The sequence below is a fragment of the Hyla sarda genome, chromosome 6, assembly GCF_029499605.1.
Source record: "Hyla sarda isolate aHylSar1 chromosome 6, aHylSar1.hap1, whole genome shotgun sequence".
NCBI classification, from domain to species: Eukaryota; Metazoa; Chordata; class Amphibia; order Anura; family Hylidae; genus Hyla; species Hyla sarda.
In genome coordinates, this window is record NC_079194.1 from 288522218 (window position 1) to 288542154 (window position 19937).

The 19937-nt window shown below is 43.1% G+C and overlaps 1 protein-coding gene and 1 long non-coding RNA gene across 5 annotated transcripts in view; one reads left to right on the forward strand and one right to left on the reverse strand.

Annotated features, from left to right (window-relative positions):
- Nucleotides 1-19937, forward strand: part of CREB3L1 (cAMP responsive element binding protein 3 like 1) — a 134761-nt gene that overhangs the window by 106725 nt on the left and 8099 nt on the right. For all 4 annotated transcript variants that reach the window (XM_056527647.1, XM_056527648.1, XM_056527646.1 and 1 more), the window contains 7 exons: nt 1456-1604; nt 4263-4338; nt 6380-6537; nt 7139-7288; nt 9760-9818; nt 11532-11600; nt 15941-16040. In XM_056527647.1, coding sequence (XP_056383622.1) covers nt 1456-1604; nt 4263-4338; nt 6380-6537; nt 7139-7288; nt 9760-9818; nt 11532-11600; nt 15941-16040 — 761 coding nt within the window. The remainder of the gene's footprint in view (nt 1-1455; nt 1605-4262; nt 4339-6379; nt 6538-7138; nt 7289-9759; nt 9819-11531; nt 11601-15940; nt 16041-19937) is intronic.
- Nucleotides 1-19937, reverse strand: part of LOC130277213 (uncharacterized) — a 115515-nt gene that overhangs the window by 18332 nt on the left and 77246 nt on the right. The window lies entirely within an intron of this gene.

Sequence of the window (19937 nt, forward strand, 5' to 3'; positions counted from 1 at the left end):
TCTCCTGCTCTGGACAGTTCCTGACACGGACAGAGGTGTCAGCAGAGAGCATTGTGGTCAGACTGGAAAGAACTACACAACTTCCTCTGTAGCATACAGCTGCTGATAAGTACTGGAAGGATTAAAATTGTAATATAGAAGTCATTTATAAATCTGTTTAACTTTCTGGCACCAGTTGATTAAAAAAAAATAATAATAATAAAGTTTTCCACCGGAGTACCCCTTTAAGGGGTTACATTGACCGACAGTTAGTTCCCTTAAAGTGCGTGCTCAGCTATCTCCACCAGTTCCAAAGAGTTGAATAGAGCAGCAACCTGTACCTCTTACTGTCAATCTATTAAAGTGAAGGCCATAGGACCCCTGTTCTTGTGATCAGTGGGGGGTCCCAGTGATCAGATGAAAGAAGCGATCTTATTGGTTGCTATGGGCAACTCAGCAACTTTTCCCAGATGTGGATTCTTTACTGTAAGAGCAGCGAGACTATGGAAACCTCTGCCACACAAAGCAGTATTGGTTGAGTCATTTTTGAAAAAGTTATAGTACTAGATTTCTTGAGGTTGGACATTAAAGGGGTACTCCGGTGGCAAACTTTTTTTTTTTTTTTTTAAATCAACTGCTGCCAGAAAGTTAAACAGATTTGTAAACGACGTCTATTAAAAAAAATCTTAAACCTTCCAGTACTTATTAGCAGCTGAATACTACAGTGGAATTTTTTTTCTTTTTGGAACACAGAGCTCTCTGCTGACATCACAAGCACAGTGCTCTCTGCTGGCATCTCTGTCCATTTTAAGAACTGTCCAGAGTAGGAGAAAATCCCCATAGTAAACCTATGCTGCTCGGGACAGTTCCTAAAATGGACAGAGATGTCAGCAGAGAGCACTGTGGTCATGATGTCAGCAGAGAGCTCTGTGTTCCAAAAAGAAAATAATTTCCTATGGAGTATTCAGCAGCTAATAAGTACTGGAAGGATTAAGATTTTTTTTTTATAGAAGTCATTTACAAATCTGTTTAACTTTCTGGCACCAGTTGATTTAAAAAAATAAAAAATAAATACGTTTTCCACCGGAGTACCCCTTTAATGTCTAAACTCCAGAAATCTTCTATCATAACTTTTTCAAAAAGGACTCAACCAATACGGCTTTGTGTGGCAGAGGTTTCCATAGTCTCGCTGCTCTTACAGTAAAGAATCCACATCTGGGATGACAGCGACGCCTTCTTTCCTCTTGATCAGTGGTCTCAAACTGTGGCCCTCCAGATGTTGCAAAACTTCAACTCCCAGCGTGCCCGGACAGCCGTTGGCTGTCCGGGCACGCTGGGAGTTGAAGTTTTTGCAACATCTGGAGGCCCACAGTTTGGGACCACTACTCTAGATGTCAAGGATGCCCCTTTGTCATAGGTACGTGCCTATTCATATATATTTGTACAATTAGATAACATGTCTTGTATTTGACACAGAACCTGGCAATGCAGTCTGGGCCTTGGAGCATGAACTCTGCTCTTTATTGGTGAAACAGGAACAAAATCTCATTCCACAAGTGGAGCCTGTTCATCCGAATGTGTCTCTGGAACAAAGCCCTGGTGCAGGGATACTACAGAATGAGGAGGTATGTAAGAGAGTTTGATGCACGTAGTTGTGTGATGAGCAAGAAGGTAGGTACTAGTACCAAGAGCAGGGCTCAAGTCCTGCAGGAACCTGTGGGAACCGAGTTCCTGCACTTTTTTTTCACAGCAGGACCACCATTCCCATTAGCAGGAGTCCTGTAGGACCAGCTCTTGAGTGGAAATCTTGGGCGAGTTCCCTCACTTTTTTACCCAGGACTTGACCCTTGACCAATAATAGTACCATAATTAGAGATGAGCGAACTTACAGTAAATTTGATTCGTCACGAACTTCTCGGCTCGGCAGTTGATAACTTTTCCTGCATAAATTAGTTCAGCTTTCAGGTGCTCCGGTGGGCTGGAAAAGGTGGATACAGTCCTAGGAGACTCTTTCCCAGGACTGTATCCACCTTTTCCAGCCCACCGGAGCACCTGAAGGCTGAACTAATTTACGCAGGATAAGTCATCAACTGCCGAGCCGAGAAGTTCGTGACGAATCGAATTTACTGTAAGTTCGCTCATCTCTAAGCATAATGGTGGCCTCCGAAACTCGTATGGCACCTGTGTAGGAAAGGTGCAAGCTCAAGTTGGTTACCCCCATATTTTTCAATGGACAATTTGTTTGTTCTCTCCCAAACATGATACATTGGCAGTTAAAGGGTTACTCCGGTGGTAAACAATTTTTTTCAAATCAACTGGTGCCAGAAAGTTATACAGATTTGTAAATGATTTCTATATTAAAATCCTAATCCTTCCAGTACATATCAGCTGCTGTATGCTCCAGAGGAAGTTGTGTCGTTCTTTCTAGTCTGACCACAGTGCTCTCTGCTGCCACCTCTGTCCTTGTCAGGAACTGTCCAGAGGGGGAGAGGTTTGCTATGGGGATTTGCTTCTACTCTGAACAGTTCCTGACATAGACAGAGAGCACTGTGGTCAGATTGGAAAGAACTACACAACTTCCTCTGTAGTATACAGCAGCTGATAAATACTGGAAGGATTAAGATTTTTAAACAGAAGTAATTTACAAATCTGTATAACTTTCTGGAACCAGTTGATTTGAAAAAAAAATGTTTACCACTGGACTTTGGAATTTTTTTTGCGCGTACGCCATTGACCGTGCGGTTTAATTAATGATATATTTTTATAATTCGGACATTTCCGCACGCGCCGATACCACATATGTTTATTTTTATTTACACAGTTTTTTTTTAATGGGAAAAGGGGGGTGATTCAAACTTTTATTAGGGAAGGGGTTAAATGATCTTTATTCACTTTTTTTTTGCAGTGTTATCCCATAGGGACCTATAACACTGCACACACTGATCTTTTACACTGATCATTGTTATCCCATAGGGACCTATAACACTGCACACACTGATCTTTTACACTGATCATTGTTATCCCATAGGGACCTATAACACTGCACACACTGATCTTTTGCATTGATCAGTGGTTTCTCATAAGAAACCATTGATCGATGATTCTGCCGCTTGACTGCTCATGTCTGGATCTCAGGCACTGAGCAGTCATTCGGCGATCGGACAGCATGGAGGACGGTAGGGCCCTCCAGCTGTCCTGTAAGCTGTTTGGGATGCCGCGATTTCATAGTGGCGATCCCGGACAGCTCCCTGAGCTAACCTGCATTAGTTTACTTTCACAAAGTTGAACGCCGCATCTAAAGGGTTAATAGCGCGCGGCACCGTGATCGGTGCCGCACGCTATTAGCCACGGGCCGTGGCTCCGCATTATAAAACGGAGCGGACTCATGACGTACATGTACGTCATGGGTCCTGTAAGGGTTAAAGGGATACTCCCCTGGAAAACATTTGTTTTTTTCAATCAACAGATTTGTAAATGACTTCTATTAAACAAAATCGTAATCCTTCCAGTACTTATCAGCTGCTGTATGCCCCACAGGAAGTTCTTTTCTTTTGGAATTTCTTTTCTGTCTGACCACAGTGCTCTCTGCTGACACCTATGTCCATGTCAGGAACTGTCTGTCCAGAGCAGGAGAAAATCCCCATAGCAAACCTCTCCTACTCTGGACAGTTCCAGACACGGACAGAGGTGTCAGCAGAGAGCACTGTGGTCAGACAGAAAGGAAATTCAAAAAGAAAATAACTTTTTCTGGAGCATACGGCAGCTGAAAAGGACTGGAAGGATTAAGATTTTTAAATAGACGTAATTTACAAATCTGTTTAACTTTCTGGCACCAGTTGATTAAAACATTTTTTTTTTTTCAGTGGAGTACCCCTTTAACTTCTAATGTACCATGTTTGGGAGAGAACAAACGAACTGCCCAGTGAAAAATAAGGCCAACCTGTTCTCTCCAAAACACAATGAAGAAAGGTCCTCTGATCCACTGATTTACAAATCAACTTACAAAAGATACAGTAAAGGAAAAAAGTATTTGATCCCCTGGTGATTTTGTAGATTTGCCCACTGACTAAGAAATGATCTGCCTATAATTTTAATGGTCGGTTTATTTGAACAGCGAGAGAAAGAATACATTTTTTTTTTTTTTTTTTTAAATCCAGAAATACGCATTTCAAATAAGTTATGAATTAATTTGCATTTTACTCTGGGAAATAAGTATTTGATCCCCTATCGATCGTCATTCATATTGTCCTTAATGCCAATTTTTTTTATTTTTTGCTTTACAGAACATTTCCCTAAATTCTATATCTCATATAAAAGTAGAGCCAGGAATGCCAAACCACTTGCTAAATGTAACACCAGGTAAGTCTTTGTATTAGGACACCATGAATGTAACTATTGCAGTGCTTCTCAGCCAGGGTGCCTCCAGCTGTTGCAAAACTACAACTCCCAGCATGCCCGGACAGCCTTCGGCTGTCCGGGCATGCTGGAAGTTGTAGTTTTGCAACAGCTGGAGGCACCCTGGTTGGGAAACAATGACCTATTGCATAGTTAACGAGAAAGTAGGTTACAAAGGAGCTGCTTTACGATGGTTTGAGGTGGGGGGTTTATGGATGGAATAGGATCCCCTCTTTAAAGGGGTTATCCAGGAAAAAACTTATATATATATATATATATATATATATATATCTCTAAACTGGCTCCAAAAAGTTAAACAGATTTATAAATTACTTCTATTAAAAAAATCTGAATCCTTTCAGTACTTATGAGCTGCTGAAGTTGAGTTGTTCTTTTCTGTCTAAGTGCTCTCTGATGACACCTGTCTCGGGAAACCACCCAGTTTAGAAGCAAATCCCCATACTAAACCTCTTCTACTCTGTGCAGTTCCCGAGACAAGCAGAGATGTCAGCAGAGAGCAGAAAACAACAACTCAACTTCAGCAGCTGATAATTACTGAAAGGATTAAGATTTTTTAATAGAAGTAATTTATAAATCTGTTTAACTTTCTGGAGCCAGTTGATATATATTAAAAAAAAGTTTTTTTTTTCACGATTTGGGATTTTGTAGAGAAGTAGTCTCCAACCTGTGGCTCTCCGGTTGTTGGGAATCTACAACTACCAGCATGCCCTGAGAGACGGCGGCCATAGGTTTGGAGACCACTAATGTAGAGTAATATTAAAGGGGTTTTTAAGCTAAAACAAAATTATCTCCTATCCACAGAATAGTGGATAAGTAGCTAAACGCGGGGGGTCCGACCGCTGGGACCCCTATGATCTCTGGAACGGCTCTCTGTGAGGAGCGCACATTTCATTCATTTCTATGGGGGAGCAAAAGAGACCTGAGTACAACGGAATAAAGGGAGCGCGTGCCGTCCCCCTCATTGAGAGCCGGAGTCCTGTTCCGGAGATCCGGAGGTCCCGTAGGGGATGAGTTAGTTTTCGCTGGACAACCCCTTTAAAGGGAACGAAGCACTAGACTTTACCATATATAATGCTTGGCAATGGGTTATGTATGGTAAAATCTTTATCCTCACCATGTCTTGGGGGCGTTTTTGCCCCCAGGGATGGTGAGGATATGAAGTTTGTAAGTCTCCTCTGCCACCCTATAAGTAGTCCCCTGAACGGGGAGGTATACTTATCAGGTCCCGTCACTCCAGCCGTATGACGCCTCCTCGGCTTGATTGATGACCTGTACCACTTGCTCTGCTGCCTAACCAGACGGAGCAGAGCAGTGATGCGGGCCGTGAATTACGCTGAGGGAGCATCACTACAGCTGGAGAGATGTAGGCAGCAGAGCAAGTGGCACAGGTCATCAATCAAGCCGAGGAGGCGTCATGTGGCTGGAGTGACGGGACCTGGTAAGTATACCTCCCCGTCCTGGGGACTACTTATGGGGCGGTAGGGGAGACTTACAAACTTCATATCCTCACTATCCCTGTGGGCAAAAATGTCCCCCAGACATTGTGAGGATACAGATTTTACCATATATAATGCATTGTCAAGTGTTATATATTGTAAAATCTTGTGCTCGGTTCCCTTTAAAGGGGTACTCCGCTGCTCAGCCTTTGGAACAAACTGTTCCGAATGCTGGAGCCGGCATCGGGAGCGTGTGATGTCATAGCCCTGCCCCCTCATGATGTCATACCCCGCCCCCTCAATGCAAGTCTATGGGAGGGGGCGTGACAGCCGTCACGCCCCCTCCCATGGACTTGCATTGAGGGGCGGGACATGACGTCATGAGGGGGCGGGGCTATGACTTCATGAGCTCCCGGGGCCGGCTCCAGCGTTCGGAACAGTTTGTTCCAAACGCTGAGCAGCGGAGTACCCCTTTAAGTATAATAATTTGAGTATATGGGTCTATGGGCTCCAGTGTTGTATAACGCTTCACCTCTCTTCTACTCCAGATGTTTTAGGGGTCATGCCACTTACCCCACCCAGTAGTCATAGCAGTGATAGTGACGGATCTCAAAGTCCTCGCTCTCTTCCACCCCCAAGCCCAGCCCGTCCAGCAGCGCGGTCATCTCACGCTATCTCCTCATCTCCACTTCTCACCGCTCCTCATGTAAGTACCGTGGTTGGTTAGGTCATCACCTCATCCTTACTGTCTTCTTCATAATCCCTTTTAAAGGGGTACTCCGATGGAAAACTTTTTTTTTTTTTAAATCAACTGGTGCCAGAAAGGTAAACAGATTTGTAAATTACTTCTATTAAAAAATCTTAATCCTTCCAGTACTTATTAGCTGCTGAATACTACAGAGGAAATTCTTTTCTTTTTGGAACACAGAGCTCTCTGCTGACACATCTGTCCATTTTAGGAACTGTCCAGAGCAACATATGTTAGCTATGGGGATTTTCTCCTACTCTGCACAGTTCTTAAAATGGACAGAGATGTCAGCAGAGAGCACTGTGCTCGTGATTCAGCAGAGAGCTCTGTGTTCCAAAAAGAAAATCATTTCCTCTGTAGTATTCAGCAGCTAATAAGTACTGGAAGGATTAAGATTTTTTAATAGAAGTAATTTACAAATCTGTTAAACTTTCTGGCACCAGTTGATGTACAAAAAAAAAGGTTTCCATCGGAGTACCCCTTTAAGGTTATATCGGGTATTTTGTTTTGTCAAATTCTAGACTCTACTAAAAAATTTTAATGTCATTTTTTTATTCAGAAACTCCAAGGCACATCAGGACCCCTTATGCTGACAGAAGAGGAAAGACGCACTCTAGTAGCTGAGGGGTATCCCATTCCTACCAAACTTCCCCTCACAAAAACAGAAGAGAAAGCCTTGAAGAGAGTGCGTCGGAAGATTAAGAACAAGGTGGGGATTGGTCTCTGTGGGAATCGAAAACTACGAAAAAACTTAGCATGGCATCCAACTCCACCTCTGGTGACCGTAGACTATATTTTGGCTGGCGCCAAGTTTAGGAGTACAGGTGGCAGAGCATTAGCAGAATTACAGGGGTATTGTAAGCCATGTTCTGCATTGCCATAGAACAGTGTTTCCCAACCAGGGTGCCTCCGGCTGTTGCAAAACTGCCCCTACGCGTGTTTCGGATATCTTTGTCAGGGGGTCATCTTAATGAAATATGAAAGTTTTTTTTTAAGGTGTCGGGAACACTTTAGACTCCATCAAAATTAACACAAATTCCCTGACTTGATAAGTTGTATGTAGATATTGAGGTGGATGTTGATGTTACAGTCTACGCAAGTCAGTGTTTCCCAATCGGGGTGCCTCCAGCTGTTGCAAAACTGCCCCTACGCGTGTTTCGGATATCTTTGTCAGGGGGTCATCTTAATGAAATATGAAAGTTTTTTTTTAAGGTGTCGGGAACACTTTAGACTCCATCAAAATTAACACAAATTCCCTGACTTGATAAGTTGTATGTAGATATTGAGGTGGATGTTGATGTTACAGTCTACGCAAGTCAGTGTTTCCCAATCGGGGTGCCTCCAGCTGTTGCAAAACTGCCCCTACGCGTGTTTCGGATATCTTTGTCAGGGGGTCATCTTAATGAAATATGAAAGTTTTTTTTTAAGGTGTCGGGAACACTTTAGACTCCATCAAAATTAACACAAATTCCCTGACTTGATAAGTTGTATGTAGATATTGAGGTGGATGTTGATGTTACAGTCTACGCAAGTCAGTGTTTCCCAATCGGGGTGCCTCCAGCTGTTGCAAAATTACAACTCCCAGCATGCCCGGACAGCCTTTGGCTGTCCGGGCATGCTGGGAGTTGTAGTTTTGCAACAGCCTGAGTCAACCTGTTTGTGAAACCCATAGCTGAGTTTTAAAGGGGTATTCCAGGAAAAAACTTTTTTTTATAAACACATATATATCTCAACTGACTCCAGAAAATTAAACGGATTTGTAAATTACTTCTATTAGAAAATCTTAATCCTCCCAATAATTATCAGCTGTTGAAGTTGAGTTGTTCTTTTCTGTCTGGCAACAGTGCTCTCTGCTGACATCTCTGCTTGTCTCGGGAACTGCACAGAGTAGAAGAAGTTTGCTATGGGGATTTGCTTCTAAACTGGGCGGTTCCCGAGACACGTGTCATCAGAGAGCACTTAGACAGAAAAGAACAACTCAACTTCAGCAGCTCATAAGTACTGAACGGATTAAGATTTTTTTTAATAGAAGTAATTTACAAATCTCGCTGAAGATGCAGAAAATGCGGAGCACTCACCCAAGCTTCAACTGCAATGGTAGTTTATTATAAACTTACAAACATGGGGGTACACGGATCAGGGAACTGTGCTGGAGGATGCGGGGGTATAGTCTCGGTGACTGACCGTTGCGCGCTTCTGCGCTTCGTCAGACCGGTCTGACGAAGCGCAGAAGCACGCAACGGTCCGTCACCGAGACTATACCCCTGCGTCCTCCAGCACAGCTCCCTGATCCGTGTACCCCCATGTTTGTAAGTTTATAATAAACTACCACTGCAGTTGAAGCTTGGGTGAGTGCTCCGCATTTTCTGCATCTTCAGTGTTGAATTGTGAATTGTCTTATCTCCAGCGAGTTACAGAGCTCACACAGCAGTTAAAGGGGCCGTACACTATTATTATCCTGATACCTACCCGTCATTCCAATTGGTGCTGAGTTATCTCTATTAGGGTGGGTTCACACCACGATTTTCTATACAGTTTTTGGATACGTTTAAAAAAACAACAAAAAAAAACGTATGCAACTGTACAGAAAACCGTGCCCATAGACTTTCCATTCAAAACCGTATGCACCATATTGCATACGGTTGTCTCCGTTTTTCACACCACACGGTTTTTTACTTTGGACAGAAAAGTCAATGGGAACCGTACAGAACTTTATGTGCGTACGGTTCCATCCAGTTTTCACCATACGGTTTTTGACTTTGCACAGTATTTTTTCTTGGAATTTCAATCAAACAAGTGAAACTTTATTCATAATGGAGTGAAAAGTTCAAAACGTATGCGTTTTTTTTCTTAAAAAACGGATGCAACCAGACATCACTTTTCGAACCGTATATGGTTTTCAACCGTATACAGATAAAACTTTGTACACACGTTTTGATACAGTTTAGTCAGGTTTTGAGGAATCCGTTTTTTTTTTTAATCAAAAACCTGAAAAAAAAACTGTATTGCAAAAACGTGGTGTGAACCCACCCTTAGACTGTAATTTACAAATCTGTTTAACTTTCTGGAGACAGTTGATATATAAAAAAAAGTTTTTTCCTGGATAACCCCTTTAACCTTCTTACTTTCACCATTTTATTTATTTTTATTTATTTGATTTTTTTGTTTCCCCCCCCATAGATCTCAGCCCAAGAGAGTCGAAGGAAGAAAAAGGAATATGTGGAGTGTCTAGAAAAGAAGTGAGTCCAAAATTGTGTGTCTATCCTTCCTATAGGGGGAGATTTATCAAAACCTGTCCAGAGGAAAAGTTGCAGAGTTGCCCATAGCAACCAATCAGATTGCTTTCACTTTCATTTTTGAAAAGGCCTGTGAAAAATGAAAGAAGTGATCTGATTGGTTGCTATGGGCAACTCAGCAACTTATCCTCTGGACAGGTTTTGATAAATCTCCCCCATAGTGCTCTGTAGGTCGCCATGTGTCCTAGTGGCATTGTTATTGTTCCTATAAGTGTCTCCGCACAGTACTCCTTCCATAGTGTCTATTGTGTATTATTCCTGTTACTCCTGTCTTGTTCCTATGACTGTCTCCGCACAGTACTCCTTCCATAGTGTCTATTGTGTATTATTCCTGTTACTCCTGTCTTGTTCCTATAAGTGTCTCCGCACAGTACTCCTTCCATAGTGTCTATTGTGTATTATTCCTGTTACTCCTGTCTTGTTCCTATCAGTGTCTCCGCACAGTACTCCTTCCATAGTGTCTATTGTGTATTATTCCTGTTACTCCTGTCTTGTTCCTATCAGTGTCTCCGCACAGTACTCCTTCCATAGTGTCTATTGTGTATTATTCCTGCCTTGTTCCTATCAGTGTCTCCGCACAGTACTCCTTCCATAGTGTCTATTGTGTATTATTCCTGTTACTCCTGCCTTGTTCCTATCAGTGTCTCCGCACAGTACTCCTTCCTTAGTGTCTATTGTGTATTATTCCTGTTACTCCTGTCTTGTTCCTATCAGTGTCTCTGCACAGTACTCCTTCCTTAGTGTCTATTGTGTATTATTCCTGTTACTCCTGTCTTGTTCCTATCAGTGTTTCCGCACAGTACTCCTTCCATAGTGTCTATTGTGTATTATTCCTGTTACTCCTGTCTTGTTCCTATCAGTGTCTCCGCACAGTACTCCTTCCATAGTGTCTATTGTGTATTATTCCTGTTACTCCTGTCTTGTTCCTATCAGTGTCTCCGCACAGTACTCCTTCCTTAGTGTCTATTGTGTATTATTCCTGTTACTCCTGTCTTGTTCCTATCAGTGTCTCCGCACAGTACTCCTTCCATAGTGTCTATTGTGTATTATTCCTGTTACTCCTGTCTTGTTCCGATCAGTGTCTCCGCACAGTACTCCTTCCATAGTGTCTATTGTGTATTATTCCTGTTACTCCTGTCTTGTTCCTATCAGTGTCTCCGCACAGTACTCCTTCCTTAGTGTCTATTGTGTATTATTCCTGTTACTCCTGTCTTGTTCCTATCAGTGTCTCCGCACAGTACTCCTTCCATAGTGTCTATTGTGTATTATTCCTGTTACTCCTGTCTTGTTCCGATCAGTGTCTCCGCACAGTACTCCTTCCTTAGTGTCTATTGTGTATTATTCCTGTTACTCCTGTCTTGTTCCTATCAGTGTCTCCGCACAGTACTCCTTCCATAGTGTCTATTGTGTATTATTCCTGTTACTCCTGTCTTGTTCCTATCAGTGTCTCCGCACAGTACTCCTTCCATAGTGTCTATTGTGTATTATTCCTGTTACTCCTGTCTTGTTCCTATCAGTGTCTCCGCACAGTACTCCTTCCTTAGTGTCTATTGTGTATTATTCCTGTTACTCCTGTCTTGTTCCTATCAGTGTCTCCGCACAGTACTCCTTCCTTAGTGTCTATTGTGTATTATTCCTGTTACTCCTGTCTTGCAGGGTGGAAACTTTCACGTCGCAGAACAGTGAGCTGTGGAAAAAGGTGGAGACCCTGGAGGACGCCAACAGGTGAGATAAGTGTCCTGCCCGGGCCGTATCTACAGCGCACGCTGCCCTAGACGCTAAGAATTACTGGCGCAATTGCCGATCGTCATGGTTGGCTTTTTGCAGAGTAATTGTAATGATAATTAGTCAGCGATAAAACTATAATATATTACCAATTGTGATACTGTACAATAATTGTTATTGGTGGCAGCGCGTGTAAATGTGGCTCGGTAACATTCCCAGTTGCAGTTGCCTTGTGCACACTGGGATTTAATGGTGTAGACTGTGTGGTCCCTAAAATTTGTGCTTATACCATAACTATACATAGATTAGTCCTGCCCTAAATCATTATACAGTGACTAAATATTAATGCTGTACAGTGACTGAATAATGCCACCATACTGAATAAGATCACTATACAGCGACTGGATAACACCACTATACAGTGACTGGATAACACCACTATACAGTGACTGGATAACACCACTATACAGTGACTGGATAACACCACTATATTGTGACTGGATAACACCTCTCTATACAGTGACTGGATAACACCTCTCTATACAGTGACAGGATAACACCACTATACAGTGACAGGATAACACCACTATACAGTGACAGGATAACACCACTATACAGTGACTGGATAACACCACTATACAGTGACTGGATAACACCACTATACAGTGACAGGATAACACCACTATACAGTGACTGGATAACACCTCCATACAGTGACAGGATAACACCACTATACAGTGACAGGATAACACCACTATACAGTGACAGGATAACACCACTATACAGTGACAGGATAACACCACTATACAGTGACTGGATAACACCACTATACAGTGACTGGATAACACCACTATACAGTGACTGGATAACACCACTATACAGTGACTGGATAACACCACTATACAGTGACTGGATAACACCACTATACAGTGACTGGATAACACCACTATACAGTGACAGGATAACACCACTATACAGTGACAGGATAACACCACTATACAGTGACAGGATAACACCACTATACAGTGACAGGATAACACCTCTATACAGTGACTGGATAACACCACTATACAGTGACAGGATAACACCACTATACAGTGACAGGATAACACCACTATACAGTGACAGGATAACACCACTATACAGTGACAGGATAACACCACTATACAGTGACAGGATAACACCACTATACAGTGACTGGATAACACCACTATACAGTGACAGGATAACACCACTATACAGTGACAGGATAACACCTCTATACAGTGACAGGATAACACCACTATACAGTGACTGGATAACACCACTATACAGTGACAGGATAACACCACTATACAGTGACTGGATAACACCACTATACAGTGACAGGATAACACCACTATACAGTGACAGGATAACACCACTATACAGTGACAGGATAACATCACTATACAGTGACTGGATAACACCACTATACAGTGACAGGATAACACCACTATACAGTGACAGGATAACACCACTATACAGTGACAGGATAACACCACTATACAGTGACAGGATAACACCACTATACAGTGACAGGATAACACCACTATACAGTGACTGGATAACACCACTATACAGTGACTGGATAACACCACTATACAGTGACAGGATAACACCACTATACAGTGACAGGATAACACCACTATACAGTGACAGGATAACACCTCTATACAGTGACTGGATAACACCACTATACAGTGACAGGATAACACCACTATACAGTGACAGGATAACACCACTATACAGTGACAGGATAACACCACTATACAGTGACTGGATAACACCACTATACAGTGACTGGATAACACCACTATACAGTGACTGGATAACACCACTATACAGTGACTGGATAACACCACTATACAGTGACTGGATAACACCACTATACAGTGACAGGATAACACCACTATACAGTGACAGGATAACACCACTATACAGTGACAGGATAACACCTCTATACAGTGACTGGATAACACCACTATACAGTGACAGGATAACACCACTATACAGTGACAGGATAACACCACTATACAGTGACAGGATAACACCACTATACAGTGACTGGATAACACCACTATACAGTGACTGGATAACACCACTATACAGTGACTGGATAACACCACTATACAGTGACTGGATAACACCACTATACAGTGACTGGATAACACCACTATACAGTGACAGGATAACACCACTATACAGTGACTGGATAACACCACTATACAGTGACAGGATAACACCTCTATACAGTGACTGGATAACACCACTATACAGTGACTGGATAACACCACTATACAGTGACAGGATAACACCACTATACAGTGACAGGATAACACCACTATACAGTGACAGGATAACACCTCTATACAGTGACTGGATAACACCACTATACAGTGACAGGATAACACCACTATACAGTGACTGGATAACACCACTATACAGTGACAGGATAACACCACTATACAGTGACTGGATAACACCACTATACAGTGACAGGATAACACCACTATACAGTGACTGGATAACACCACTATACAGTGACTGGATAACATCACTATACAGTGACTGGATAACACCACTATACAGTGACTGGATAACACCACTATACAGTGACTGGATAACACCACTATACAGTGACTGGATAACACCACTATACAGTGACAGGATAACACCACTATACAGTGACTGGATAACACCACTATACAGTGACTGGATAACACCACTATACAGTGACTGGATAACACCTCTATACAGTGACTGGATAACACCACTATACAGTGACAGGATAACACCACTATACAGTGACTGGATAACACCACTATACAGTGACAGGATAACACCACTATACAGTGACAGGATAACACCACTATACAGTGACAGGATAACACCACTATACAGTGACTGGATAACACCACTATACAGTGACAGGATAACACCACTATACAGTGACAGGATAACACCACTCAGGGATGTGGAATTCCTATCGCCTGACGCCGGGACTAGCAGTTTTGGACGCCGGGCAGGTGAATTTATCATTATTATTTTTATTTTTTTTCTCAAAACCAACAGCGATTGGGCATTTCTGAAGCAAATTTCAGACCAAGTGTGGAGACGCCAGAGTATAAATATCTCGCCCGCCCTCCCCCCAAACAATAGTAGATTTAAGATACCCCCCTAGCCTGACACGCCGGCTCTAGTAAGCAGTCATCTGCTGCTCCGTGATTTATTTCCAAAAGCAATAACCCCGGTGGTATTATTATACTGACCTCAAACGACATTGACATAAAAACGTGTCTTATTTTAAACCGGGACAAACATTGCTGAAGTTTGGAAAATAAGAGGAAAAAATAGCAGACAAATGTTTACTGGATGGTATTGGGTCATGCTGGAAGAGATATAACCAGGCTTTGTCTCCGAGCGCAGACAACTTGGGCGAGCGAGTGCAGTTTTGTATTTGAAGAAATGTGGCGCCACCTACTGTCGGCAAATTGCAGTTGCTTGTCTAGACGTCTTTTCATTTTCATTAATGTTTTAAAGAAGCACCGCGGGAATTATTATTATTATTTTTTTATAGTGCAGCATAGGCTATTAGAGAATAATAATGCAGAGGCTCTCGTGTATGTCTTGTGCTTACCGGTGTTAGCTGATGTGGCAGGCATGGCACAGGCTTTATTGTTGGATGCACACAGGATCTCTGAAATGACTTGATAATGCTGCCTACCTTTTTGCCATGAATCCTCTGGTTGAGGGTGTGGAGTCTCATCACAGCACCTGGTCATCTCATCAGACTGCCAGTGCTGCAGCTCGGGATGAACTCATTAGAATCGTAAGTGGTTTAAGGTCAGTTCATACTGAGCAGTTTTTATGAACTTTCTCAAAGTGCATTTTTTTTTGAGAAGTATTGCCATGAGGCAAAATTTTTAGGTTGTAGTTGCACCTAGATGCCCCTCAACTACTGAAGACAGTGCTTCCCAAATCATGTTGCAAAACTACAACTCCTAGCATGCCCGGACAGCCAAAGGCTGTCCGGGCATGCTAGGAGTAGTAGTTTTGCAACAGCTCGAGGTACCCTGGTTGGAAAAACGCCAGCGTAAGAGAACGGCAGTACTGAAAAGCTAGGGCTACGCTACGTCAATGACAACATTGCAGTGTGAGACTGCGATCTTCACCTAGCCTAGACAACACGTAATATGTGCAACTTGCTGCTCAGATAGCTAGCCAGATTCCTCTTTCAGGAATATAGGGACGCTGAGTGATCTGGTTATTTGCTACAGCATGGAATCTCAATGGTAAAGTTCTGACATTCTCCTCCACAGGTCTCTGCTGCAGCAATTACAGAAGCTCCAGGCTTTAGTAACAGGAAAAGTGCCAAGACCCTGCAAACTTGCAGCGACCCAGACAGGAACTTGTCTTATGGTAAGGAACCTAGGATAAGATGACGTCCGTGATGGTGGAACGGTACAGTAGTTTGTCACTTTTGGACTTTGGAGACCACCTGGTATTTGTGGAAAGATAGTCATTGTCCTAGTCCTAAGCCAAAGACTCCTTAAAGGGGTACTCCGGTGCTTAGACATCTTATCCCCTATCCAAAGGATAGGAGATAAGATGCCTGATCGCGGGGATCCCGCCGCTGGGGACCCCCATGATCTTGCACGCCGCACCCCTTTTAAAATCAGTCCCCGGAGCGTGTTCGCTCCGGGTCTGATTACTGTCGATCACGGGGCCGGAGCGTTGTGACGTCAATTTGGATATGCCATAAATGGTTCCTTCTGACCCGGTTGCGGGAGGTAACTGGGATTCCAAAAAAACAGCCAAGCAGGCTGAACATAGACATTAGGCATTGGGTGAAAAGAACATAGCCCTACGATAAATGTCTTTTCTGTATCACCTGTTCATGAATGTTCTTAAGTAGGTGTGCACCATTAAAGGGGTACTCCACCCCTAGACATCTTATCCCCTATCCAAAGGAGACCCCCACGATCTCCCTGCTGCACCTGGAGTTAGTTTAGAGTGTCAGGTGCTGCGCAGGAGCCTCGTGACGTCACGGTCACGCCATCTCAATGCAAGTCTATGGGAGGGGGCGTGACGGCCATCACACCACCTCCCATAGACTAGCATTGAGGGGACATGACCGTGATGTCACGAGCTTCCGGCGCTGCATCGTACGCTGTAAACTACCGCCAGGTGCAGCAGGGAGATCGCAGGAGTCTCCGGCGGCAGGATCCTCGCGATCAGACCAGGGATGTCTGGGATGCCGCAGCTGAGATCCCCCGTGATCAGACATCTTATCTACTATCCTTTGGATAGGGGATAAGATGTCTAGGGGCGGAGTACACCTTTAACTATTCTCCACCATCGACTACTCTGCATACCAACTCTTATAAGTTTTATGAGTTTTGTCTTCAGAAGTAAAGTGCTAACTACCGTGCATGTATGAGATTGACGATATACTTATGGGCGCTACTGAGTTACATAGTAGACCTAGAAATAATAAACATGTCCATTAAGTTTAGCCAAGGGAGGGGAGAATATAAATGGGAGGAATATTGGGGGGGGGGGAAACCAAGTGTCTTCTTGAGTAGGTGTAGACACAAACTGGGTTTTCCCCAAAGGGCTGAACAAATGTGAGCACACATGTTACTTGTAGTTTTTGTACAATGGTCCCTTAAAAGGGTACTCTGCTGCTCAGCTTTTGGAACAAACTGTTCCGAACGCTGGAGCCAGCAGTTGGAGCAGTGATGCTATAGCCCCGCCCCCTCATGTCATTATGCCACGCCCCCTCCCATAGACTTGCATTGAGGGGGTGGATCATGACATCATGAGGGGGCGGGGCTATGACGTCACAAACTCCTGGCTCCAGCGTTCGGAACAGTTTGTTCCAAACGCTGAGCAGCAGAGTACCCCTTTAAGTCACAATATTAAGATCTGCTGGGAGCTGTAAATCACTGTCTATGTAGAGGACAGGAGCTTCTTCAGGGTCCTGTACAGAACACAGTGTCCTAAAAATGTAATGTAGCCGCCCTCACCTGGTATCCAAAGGAGCAGCTAACCCTGGTACAGGTAAAGAGCACAGAACATGTAATACCTCCCTGTACTGTAGGGGGCGCTACCAGACACCAGTCAGTGCATACACTTCAGTAATACAGGTGTTTTACCAGTGAATGCCCATTCTGCTTGGTCGGTTCTTCCGGCCATTGACATTTTTCACAGATCTGGACTGTCTGTACATTGTATGTTGAGTCTGGTTTCAAGTTATAATGGTCCAGAAAAGACCATTGTATATAATAATATTGTAACCTGAGGCCATTGTAGGTTGATGGACCACTGTATAAGTAACTGAGTATCCTCCATTAGGTGTGCAGGGATTTTCCCCGATTGCCCCCCAAAAATTTGCCAGGGGCCAAGAAGTGGAAGGGTAAATAAAAACAAAACAAAAAAAACTACCGTACTACTTTCTTCCTCCGGATGCTCCCAGGTTCAATGCTACCACTATTCGTGAGTCTCCGGCGGAATTGTGACATCACCATACACCGTGCACAGGACTGCCGCAGCCAATCACTGGCCTTCATGGTCATGTGCAACAACAAATGTAGTCCCGTGCACAGTGTACACTGGGCAGCTTCCGCTGGGGATCCCCGGCATTGGAGCCGGAAAAAACCTTTGGGTGAGTATGAGTTTTTTTTTATTTATTTACCCTTCCATTCTCCCTATCCTGGGAAATACCCTCTTCCAAACTATTGTAGTAACCCATTGTAACGTAAAACTATTATGCAATCGATAAACCAAAGTGAATTAAACTTCTTAAATTAAACAATCTGCACAATCATCACACACAGGAAACACCCACCTCGTGACATGTTTCTCTGACGGTTTGGTGTCTTCAGGGGAAAAATGGGTCAGTGTAACTTAGTGCTCTTCAGGGGTCTGCCCTATTCTTCTCCACTGTGACTATAGATGCTCATGTTATTTATGTACCTGATAGATATTTAAAACAGTAATAATAGCCCTCCTCTTTAACCGCCTTTAACCAGTTTTCTTCCAAAACTGCCCATATACAACGGACTACACGTCTTGGCCTACCTAGTGAGAAGGGCTCTTTACTAAACTAGACTGGACTTGCTTACAGCTTCCACTAGAAGCAGAACACCTCGTACAGATTTTTACAGCATGCAGCGAGCTAATAGTAGCTATTAAAACCCATATACATTTAGCACCCCCTAGTGGTGGCTGTGTAAAGCTTGAATGTTAAAGAATACCTGTCATCAAACCATATTTTCTAAACTAACTCAGAATTATATTCCCTAACTACTCCTAACACCCCTCCTGCCCTTAAATTTTTTTTCAAAGCTTTAAAAAGCTCTGTATCGTACCTTTCCCCTTGCTCACATTGTCTGAGCTCCCGACAGGAGGAAAAGGGCGTTGCCCAGCAGGCACAACGTCTCTGAAGCCTACGAGAGTTATGCCTACCATGCCCCTGCTTGTACTTCCTGAGTTTGGACTTCTGCAAGTCCAGGTGGAGACCAAACTAACTGTTTGACTTGCACAGGGAACAGAACAGAGCCACCTAGTGGCCGTTTTTTCAACCACATTAAAAACATATAAAGGCTGAGAATTTTTACAGCAAGTAAAGTGTCTTATAATAACATAAGGAACAATATATTAAAAGTTTAGTTTGGTGACAGGTACTCTTTAATAATTTACTCCATGACTTTCCAGTAAAAAGAAAATTGAGCTCTATTTAGCACCAACCCTTTACAAGAGTGTTTCCCAACCAGGGTGCCCCCAGCGGTTGCAAGACTACAACTCCCAGCATGCCCGGACAGCCGAAGGCTGTCCGGGCATGCTGGGAGTTGTAGTCTTGCAACAACTGGAGGAAACACTGCCTTACGAAAATATATAAAATATTAACACAGATCATTTGTTCTAGACCCACGAGCAATCAAAACTAAAGTGACAGTGCACATTTAATTTATATTAAAATAAAAAATTAAAGGGGTTATCCAGGGAAAAAACTTTTTTTTATATATATATATATCAACTGGCTCCAGAACATTAAACAGATTTGTAAATTACTTCTATTAAAATATCTTAATCCTTTCAGTACTTATGAGCTGCTGAAGTTGAGTTGTTCTTTTCTATCTAAGTGCTCTCTGATGACACGTGTCTCGGGAACTGTCCAGAGTAGAAGCAAATCCCCATAGCAAACCTCTGTGCAGTTCCCGAGACAAGCAGAGATGTCAGCAGAGAGCACTGTTGCCAGACAGAAAACAACAACTCAACTTCAGCAGCTGATAATTATTGAAAGGATTACGA